This window comes from Nannospalax galili, unplaced genomic scaffold (genome assembly GCF_000622305.1).
Source record: "Nannospalax galili isolate Female #2095 unplaced genomic scaffold, S.galili_v1.0 scaffold158, whole genome shotgun sequence".
Classification (NCBI taxonomy): Eukaryota; Metazoa; Chordata; class Mammalia; order Rodentia; family Spalacidae; genus Nannospalax; species Nannospalax galili.
In genome coordinates, this window is record NW_008345290.1 from 9,609,368 (window position 1) to 9,619,289 (window position 9,922).

General features: G+C 41.7%; 1 protein-coding gene across 1 annotated transcript in view; it reads left to right on the forward strand.

The window, feature by feature from the left end:
* Wipf3 (WAS/WASL interacting protein family member 3) overlaps positions 1-9,922 on the forward strand; it is a 107,885-nt gene that overhangs the window by 76,877 nt on the left and 21,086 nt on the right. Inside the window, exons 3-5 of the mRNA XM_029567566.1 lie at positions 6,077-6,209; positions 8,428-8,559; positions 9,617-9,921. Coding sequence (XP_029423426.1) covers positions 6,077-6,209; positions 8,428-8,559; positions 9,617-9,921 — 570 coding nt within the window. The remainder of the gene's footprint in view (positions 1-6,076; positions 6,210-8,427; positions 8,560-9,616; position 9,922) is intronic.

Genomic DNA, 9,922 nt, shown 5'->3' on the forward strand with positions numbered 1-9,922 from the left:
CTTTACTGCTGAATAGAACTCCATTGTGTAAATATACCACATTTTTGTTAACCATTCATCAGTTGAGGGCACTTAGGTTGCATCCATCTCTCAGCTATTGTGAAAAGAGCAGCAACAAACATGGTTGTACAAGTGTCTCTACAATAGCCCTTTGGGTATATGCCAAGGAGTGATATAACCGGATTATATGGTAGGCTCATTTTTAGTTTTTTAAGAGTTCTTCATCCTGTTTTCCATAGAGGCTGCATGAGTTTGCAATCCCACCAGCAGTGAATGAGCGTTCCCCTTTCTCCACATCCTTGCCAGCATTTGTTATCATTTGTTCTCTTGATCCTAGCAAGTCTGACTGGGGTAAGGTGATACCTTAAGGTGGTTTTAATTTGCTTTTCCCTAATTACTAACAATGTTGAACACTTTTTGAGATGTTTCTTAGCCATCTTTATTTCTTCCTTTGAGAACACTCTGTTTAGATCTTTAGCCCACCTTTTAGTTGGGTCATTTGGTTTCTCAATTCTTTGTTTTTTGAGTTCTTTATATTTTCTGAATGTTAAATCCCTGTCAGATGCATCACTGGTGAAAGTTTTTTCTCATTCTGTGGGTTTTCTCTTCCCTTTTTTTATTGTTTCTTTTGCTGTACAGAAGCTTTTTTGTTTAATAAGGTCCCACTTGTTGATTGCTGACCTTAATTCCTGAGCAAATTCTGTCTGATTTAGAAAATCCTTTTCTACACCTATATCATGTAAGTTACAGCCAATATTTCCTTCTAATAGTGTCAGGGTTTCCAGTTTCACATTGAGGTCTTTGATCCATTTTGAGTTGACTTTTGTGCAAGGTGAACAATAAGGATCTAGTTTCATTCTTCTGCAGGTGGAGATCCAGTTTTGCCAGCACCATTTGTTGAAAATGCTGTCTTTCCTCCATTGTGTGTTCTTGGCACCTTTGTCAAATATCAGGTGGCTGAAATTGCATGTACTCGGGTTTGGATCTTCAATGATGTTCCATTACTCTATGTGTCGATTTTTGTGCCAGTACCATGCTGTTTTTATGGCTATAGCTCTGTAGTATACTTTGAGATCTGGTATGGTAATCCCGCCCCCGCCCCCCCAGCGTTGCTCTTTGTGCTCAGGGTTCTTTGGCTATCTGGGGTCTTTTGTGCTTCCATATGAATTTAAGGATTTTTTTTCCAATTCTGTGAAGTATGTCATGGGGATTTTGATTGGGATTGCATTAAATCTATGTATTGCTTTTGGTAGGATGGTCATTTTTGCAATATTAATTCTTCCAATCCATGAGCATGGGAGGTCCTTCCATCTCCTGGTGATTGTTTTTTGCAGCAATTGTGAATGGGAGCATTTCCCTGTTTTCTTTTTCCAATTCCTTGTTATTGGTACATAGAAAGGCTACTGATTTTTGAAGATTGATTTTATAACCTGCCACTATACTGAAAGTGTTGATCAGTTCTAGGAGTTTTCTGGTGGAACTTTTGGGATCTCTTAGGTATAGTATCATATCATCAGCAAAAAGTGATAGTTTGACCTCTTCTTTTCCAATTAGTACTCCTTTAATTTCCTTCTCCTGTCTTATTGCTCTAGCAAGAGTTTTAAGCACTATGTTGAAAAGGAGTGGAGATAGTGGACATCCTTGACTGGTTCCTGATTTTAATGGGAATGCTTCCAGTTTTTCTCCATTTTGAATGATGTTGGTTGTAGGTTTGTTGTATATGACTTTAATTATGTTGAGGTATGTTCCCTGCAATAGAATTCCCTCTAGGACTTTGAATATAAGTGCATGCTGAATTTTGTCAAAAGCCTTTTGTGCATCTATTGAGATAAAAATGTGGCTTTTGTCTTTGAGTCCATTTATATGATTAATGACATTTTATTGACTTGAGTATATTGAACCAGCCCTGCATCTCTGGGATAAAGCCTACTTGATTATGGTGAATGATCTTTTTGATGTGTTTCTGTATGCACTTTCCAAGTATTTTGTTGAGAATTTTTGCATCTATGTTCATTAAGGATATGGGTCTATAGTTTTCTTTTTTGGTTGTGTCTTTACCCAGTTTGGGTATTAGAGTGATGCTGGCTTCATAGAAGGAATTTGGGAGCTCTCCCTCTGTTTCTATTGTTTTGAATACTTTAAGTAGTATTGGCTGGAGGTCTTTAAATGTCTGGTAGAATGTCTGGGCCTGGGCTTTTTTTAGTTGGGAGGCTTTGTATTACTGTTTCAATTTCCTCATATGTTATGGATCTGTTTAAACTGCTGATCTCTTCTTGGTTTAACTTTGGTCATTCCCATCATTTTAGATATCCATCCATTTCTTTTAGATTTTCACATTTGGTACCATATAGGTTTTTAAAATATTCCCTTATAATGGTCTGGATCTTTTGGGTGTCTGTTGTGATGTTTCCCCTGTCACCTCTGACTTTGTTGATTTGGATTTGCTCTTTCTTTCTTTTGGTAAACTGGGCTAAGGGTCTGTTTATCTTGTTTAGCTTTTCAAAGAACCAGCTGTTAAAGTCATTGATTCTTTGTATTCTTTGTTTCTATTTCATTAATTTCTGCTCTGGTTTTTGTTATTTCTTCTTTTCTGCTGGGTTTGGGTTTCATTTGTTCTTGCCTTTCCAGTGTCCTGAGTTCCAGTGTTAGGTCATTTATTTGGGCTCTTTCTAGTTTTTTAATGTAGGAATTTAGAACTATAAATTTCCCTCTTAGGACTGTTTTTAAAGGGTCCCATAGGTTGTTTTGTGTTGTATTGTCCTTTTCATTGAATTCCAGGAATTTTTTATTTCTTTCTTAATTTCTCCTTTGACCCACTCATTGTTTAGCAGTGTGTTGTTCAATCACGAGTTCGTGTGGTGACTAAGGCTTTGTCCAGTGTTGATTTTGAGCTTTATTGCATTGTGGAATGATAGAATCCATGGGATTATTTCAATTTTTTGTATTTGTTGAGGTTTGTTTTGTGGCCCAGTATGTGATCAATTTTTGAAAAAGTTCCATGGGATGCTTAGTAGAAAGTGTGTTCTTCGGTGCTTGGGTGGAATATTCAAAAGATGTCTGTTAGGTCCATTTGATGTATAGTATCATTTAATTCAGATGTCTCTCTGTTTATTCTTTGTCCAGTTGACCTGTCCAGTGGAGACAGTGGGGTATTGAAGTCCCCTACTATTACTGAGTTGGGGTTAGTCGTGTCTTAAAGTCCTGTGGTGTTGTTTTTATGAATTTGGGTGCACCATAGTTTGGTGCATATACGTTAAGGACTGTAATATCTTCTTGGTTCCTTTGATCAGAATGAAGTGACTCTCCTTATCTCTTCTGATTAGTTTTACTTTGAAGTCTATTTTGTCAGATACTAGAATTGCAACCCTTGCTTGTTTCTTAGTGCCATTTACTTGGAATATTCTTTTCCAACCTTTTACCTTAAGGTAGTGCCTGTCCTTGAAGGTGAGATGGGTTTCTTGAAGACATCAAAGAGATGGACTTTGTTTCTTTTTTTCTTGGCCTTTTCAAGACAGGGTCTCCCTGTAGCCCCAGCGGATTAAAGGCGTGCACCACCACACCCAACTGGATTTTGTTTCTTAATCCATTCACGTAGACTGTGTCTTTTGACTGGGGAGTTCAGTCCATTGATATTTAAGGTTTTTATTGAACGATGTCTATTGGTTGCTGTGTTTCCTAGATTATACCTTTATTTATTTTCATTTTTTGCCCCCGGGGTGTAGTTGTTTCCCTCTCTGCTCTCTGTATTGCTTCAAGTATTCTTTGAAAGGCTGGTTTTGTGAACATGTATTCTTTCAGGCTCTTTGTATCATGGAAGATTTTTCTTTCCCCCTCAACTTCAACAGACATTTTTGCTGGCTAAAGTATTCTGGGATGGCATCTATTGTCATGTATAACTGGGAGTATCTTGGTCCAGGCTCTTCTGGCTTTCATAGTTTGCATTGATAAGTCAGCTGTAATTCTGATATGTTTTCCTTTGTATGTGACTTGTTTTTCTTTTGCTGCTTTCAGTATTCTCTCTTTGTTCTGTACATTTAGTGTTTTTACTATGATATGTCATGAAGAGTTTCTTTTCTGATTCTATTTGGTGTTCCATGTGCTTTCTGTATTTGTGTGGGCATGTCTTTCCTTAATTTCTGGAAATTCTCTTTTACAATCCTGTTTAAGAGCTGGTCAACACCATTAACCTGAAATTCTTCTCATTCCTCTATTCCTATGATCCGTAGATTTGGTCTTTTCATAGTGTCCTACATCTCTTGCATATTCCATTCCTTTGGGTTTTTTTAATTTTCTATAACCTTTGCTTCAGTGGTCCATCTCTTCAACTTTATCCTCTGGTGTTGATATTCTGTGAGGCTTTCCCCTGTTGTTTCAAGTTGGCTTATTGAGTTTTGCACTTCCTTCTTCATTTTTGCCTAAGTTTTCTTCAATGTTTCTATCTCTTTTGTGAATTCATTCAGACGTTTATCCCTATCTTCTTTTAACTCTTTGATTTGTTTGTTCATGTATTCTCTAAATTTGTTGAATTCCTTGATCATGTGTGTGATTGTTCTTTTAAATTCAGTGTCCTGGGTTATCTCTAGTGGGTTCTCCTTGTAGAACTCTTCTACAGGATTGGTGGAGTTTGGTGGGGACATAGTGTTTTAGCTTTCCATTTTATTGTTCTTTAGTTGTGATTTTGGCATGTGAATTTATTTTTTTGTTTATGATTCTGATATGAGAATTAAGTTGAAGTATGCTTCTGTTTGTATTATCTGGGTGCCTAGATCCTTTCTTTATTGGTTATGTAAAGCTGGTTGGTACAGGGTTCAGGTTGTCTCAGGTTTAATTTGGAGGGAACTGATGACTTCAGATCAGCTATTCAGGAGTACCCACAGAAGCCCAATTCAGGTTCCAGTCAGGTACACTCAGGCTTCCTTCACTACATTGAGGCGGAATCTGGGTTCTCTCAGGCAGTCCAAGGGAGGCGAGAACTCAGCACTCTCTGGAGGTCTGCTGAGATCAGAGCTGCTACACTGATGGAGGCCCAAACCCACCCTCTCAGGCTGTCTGCTAGGATCTCAGCTTAGCCTATCAAAGCCAGATCTGCCCTGGGGCCTTGGGAGGGGCCCCACAAAATCCCAGGTAGGGTGATGGGTATGGTGCAATTAAGAAAAGCTCACCACCACATGGAAGCAGGATGGGGGCCTTTCAGGCAGTCCCCTACATTCTCAGGCCCTCTGCCAGAGGGAGGCCAGAGGGAGGCCAGAACTCAGCACTCTCTGGAGGTCTGCTGAGATCAGAGCTGCTACACTGATAGAGGTCTGAACCCACCCTCAAAGGCTCATGTCTTTTGGGATGTCTGATCTGCCTGGACTGTGTGACTCTTATCAGGCACTCCTCTCTATGGCAGGCAGTGGATACATGACCATGTGCTGCAGTTTAGGGTAGCTTGACTCCTTGCAGTGGGTGTTCGTGTATGCCTAGAGAGTGCCCACAGAGTCTTACAGCTTCTGGATCTAGTTCAGTCATTCATGTTCTCACCCAATCATTCACCCACCCAGCAAATAGAGTAGGTGGTCGCTAAAATGCGTGTGTCCCTGCCTCCTTTTCTTCCTAATTTTGTGACCCTGTGGGCCCCAGTTTCTGTTGAGCTTCCTAGTTCTCCACTTTGCTCCAAGATCAATGGAAAGTCACTATCTTTCCCTCAAAACCAGCTCCCAGAGCCCGAATCTGCTTCAGCAAGAAACACAGTGGCCTACAATGGGCCACCTGTAACCCAACAGAGCAAGACGTTGGTACCACTCAGAATCATCCAGGCCAAATGAAGTACAGAAGCAACTCTCATTAGCAAGCTGAGGGTCACCCAAGGGCTTTGTCTGGGTGACATACGGAATCTATAAGCAGGGGTTAGGGATGAGCAGAAGGAAACTCACGTGTAGAGGAGATCTGATTTAAGGCCCCCTAAGACCTTATGCTCAAGACGAGTGCTTAGCCTAGATCATCTAAAAGAGAGGAGAAATTCCCAGCCAATGGGGTGTTTTGCTTATTTGCAAATGCTGTATTTAATTGCAATCAAATCCCTTATTCCTTACAGGTTAGCACAGACGATTCCAGCATCAGAAAGGTAGATCCAAAAGGTCGGAGTGCACTGTTGGCCGATATCCAGCAAGGAACGCGCCTGCGAAAAGTCACCCAGATCAATGACCGCAGTGCCCCACAAATCGAGAGTAAGTGAGCAGCTGCATGGAGGCTGCCAAGGGCCCAGGACGGGGAAGGGATCTGCAGCAGTGCCAGACTCATTACTGCCTGGGCTGCATTTGTGGTCCAGGGCACACTCAGACCACCTCAGACCTGCTTAATGACGGGCCATTGGGCCAGCAATTCGAGCCTTCCTTTCCAAAGGTTTGCAGTACTTTTCAAACACAAAACAACAAAACCCCTTCATGGAGGGAAACATTTTTTAAATTGTGATTAAAATATACATAAATTTCAGCATTTTTACCATTTTAAAATGTCCCATTCAGTAGTATCCGATCATTCACAATACTATTTCAACCATCCTTCTATTTCCAGAACATTCCCATACCCCAAAGAGAAGCCCCAAAGTGCTAGCAGTCACTCTCCATTCTTCCCAGCCCCAGCCTGGTCCATGGATCCTCTGTGCCCCTGTGGATTTGCTTCTCCTGGATATTTCATAGATGTGGAATTGTGTCACATGCACATTCTGCATCTGGCTTCTCCCACTTGGCATGATGCTTTCAAGTTCTATGTTGTACCATGTATCAATAACTCAGTTGCTTTTTGCAGACTAATTCATTGGATGGGAAGATCGCATTTTGTGCATCTGTTATGGGTGACTTGAAAGATCACTCACTTACCATATGTCAGCACAGTTCTCAAACTCATTGATACAAAGGGAAGTTCTTGTTTTTTTAAACCCAGTTCTTTAGTTTTTCACAAGGCAAAAGCTGTATTTAGAATTGTATTTCCCAGAATCCTATGCCTGCAGCCTTCTGTCCCCCGGAGCATGATAAAGAAAGAGGAGCCCTGTGCTGGGGCTAGATGACTCTGGAGCTCTGCTTCTGACACCAGGCAAATTAGATAACCTCATGTGTTATTTTCTTGGTTTGGGTTTGTTTCTTTTTGGTTTGGGACTTTAAGTACCAGAGCATGCACTCTATCACTGACCTAGACACACAGATGCTGGGGAACATCGTTGAGGCTCAATTTGCCTATCTGCAAAATGGAGGGGATAATAAAATGAAGTTTTTATTTTATTTTGGTCAAGTTTGCTGAAGATTAAAATGGTATGTTCAGAACTATTTAGTAGTGGAGGTATTACTATGTCTTCATGTATTTTACAATGACAGGCATAATGGTAATTCTTAAAGATAGTCCTAAAACTATACTTGTATCTCAATATTCTATAACAATTTGTTAATGCATAAAGATAGACATTTTTAAGATTTATATTTATTATTTTTAATTATGTGTCTGTGTGTGGATATGCACATGTGAGTGCAATTGCCCCAAGAAGTCAGAGACATAGGATCCCCTGGAGCTGGAGTTGTGAGCTGCCCAATGTAGGTGCTGGGAACTGAACTCAGGTCCTTAGGAAAGGCAGTATGCTCTTAACAGTTGAGCCATCTCTCCAGCCACAAAGATAGACATATTTTTAAAGAAACATTTTGAACTCTGATTATAATAAACATCTGTTTCTGGTTCCATCCATTGTGTAATTAGTTAAGCTCAATTAGCAAACTGATCCATATTGTTGGAACACCCACTTTCTAATCACTTCAGCAATGCATATAATATGCAGAATAGTCTGGCCACTCATCCACCTGTGGGCATTGTGCTCTAATTGCTCTCTGCGTATTCGATTGAGTTTGTCAACATTTCAGAAATTCTTAAGTGAATACCTTCTGAGTTTCTATGGTTGATAATCACCATATCTGGAAGGCTGGCGTTAGTGACCTCCAGGTTGCATGAAAAACATGTGCAAGGAGGCATGAGCTGCTCAGGGCCTGAGAACTGAGGAGCAGGAAGGAAAATTCCAATGCAGAAATCATTGCAGCCTTTAACTTCCTGTTTGGGGTTCTGCTCAGTGTTTGGGCCAAGACATTAAAATGACTGACTGAATTAAGCCTTGAGCTTTCCTTTTCTAGACCTTTCAATGTCAAGTGGGTTTTTTAACTTGCAAAATGTTTCAGTCCTCTGTGAGCATCTACCAGGTGACGGTATACTCAGGGTTGCTGATCACAAATGGTCTGCACTTTGGTAGGGCTAGATGGGGTAGCAGAAGGCTAGGCATGGGGAAGACCCTGAGTGGAAGGGTAATGTTGGAAGGGGATAAAGGAAAGTTGCCAAGGGCAGTGTTAGACCATGGTCTGGACTAAGAGAGGGCTGCTCAGTTCTCCCCACCACCTTCTTGCTTCTCTTTAGATTCAAAAGGAACCAACAAAGATGGAGGTGGTGCTGGGAACTCCAGAGGAGGAAGCACGCCCCCAGCCCTGGGAGATCTCTTTGCTGGTGGTTTTCCTGTGTTGCGACCAGCAGGCCAGAGGGATGTAGCAGGTAAGGAAAAGTCCAGACTGGTGACCTCGTGGTCTTCCTTTATACCTTTAATAGGTGGAGCCACCTGGGCAAGCTGTATATGCTAGTGGTGCATTGTTCATGAAGTCACATAGTAAGAAATCATGTATGTATTTGAGAACTTTAAAAGTTTCCAAAGCATAGAATTGTTCTTTAGGAATCTTACAATCTCATTTTTCAAAATTTCCACATCATAATATCTGATAAGTGACTTATATAACAAAGGTGTGATGTTAGACAGAGGATGCCCATAGTAATACATACTGCAATGCTGTGGGCCCACTAGCAATTATATGAATTGTAATGAATCTACATCACTGAGCAGTTAGGCACTGCTGTGTACAAAACATCAAAACTTAAGAGCTTTAAACCACCATTTATTTAACCTATAATTCTGATAGCAAACTAGGGTAGTCTCAGCAAGGCTCCTTTAGCATCTGCAAACAACTGCAAGTTGGAGAAATGACTTACTTCTCCTGTCTGGGGCCTCAGCTGAACAATTGGATTGGCTCTCCTCAGAGCCACATGCTGTCAGTCTCTAGCAGGCTGTCTAGGGCTTGTCACTTTGTTGGGTTCCAAGACAGAAGCAAGATGTATACAGTTTCTTGAGGCTTGAGGAAGTGTTGTCAGGAACGAACTTGGGAAGTCTAGGAAGTGTTACTTCCTGCTTCATCCTCAAAGCCAAAACTAGTGCCAAAGCCAGCCAGGGTAGGGAAGGGAACTTCAGCTCCTGAAGACAGCACCTGCACAATCACATTCAAAGATGCTGGAGTCTTGCCTGACTGGGTAATTTTTTGTTCACAGTCTACAACAATAATTTGTGCTTTGATGAGCATTCAGTATTTTAAAATCGTTGTATTAAAATTAGATAAATGCACACTTATTGTGGAGGAGGACAGTGTTTTGCTTAATATTGTCTTGGAGGAGGATAGCTCCAGCTGGAACGGGCCTTGGGGCTTGAACTCCCAGTGCTGCCCTCTTGCCTGGACTTTCTCCTTCGGATATTGCGGATCTAACCCAGAATGTGTTTCATTTCCAGGTGGCAAGGCAGGGCAAGGCCCTGGCTCCCGAGCTCCTTCTCCCAGGCTTCCTACCAAAACCATCAGCGGCCCACTTCCTGCCCCTGCATCTCCCAGGCTGGGCCAAGCCTCAGAGGCTCACAGCTCCTCTCGTCCAGTCCCTCTTCGCCCCAACGTGCCTGCCCCACCACCTCCCACCCCACCTCCGCCGCCACCTCTGCCACCACCTCTGCCCCTGTCTTCCCCCATCAAAGCCCCACTGGTGTCCCCACTTGTCCCTCCGACCAAAGGGAACCCCACCGTGATGGCACCCTCTGTCCCCTGTG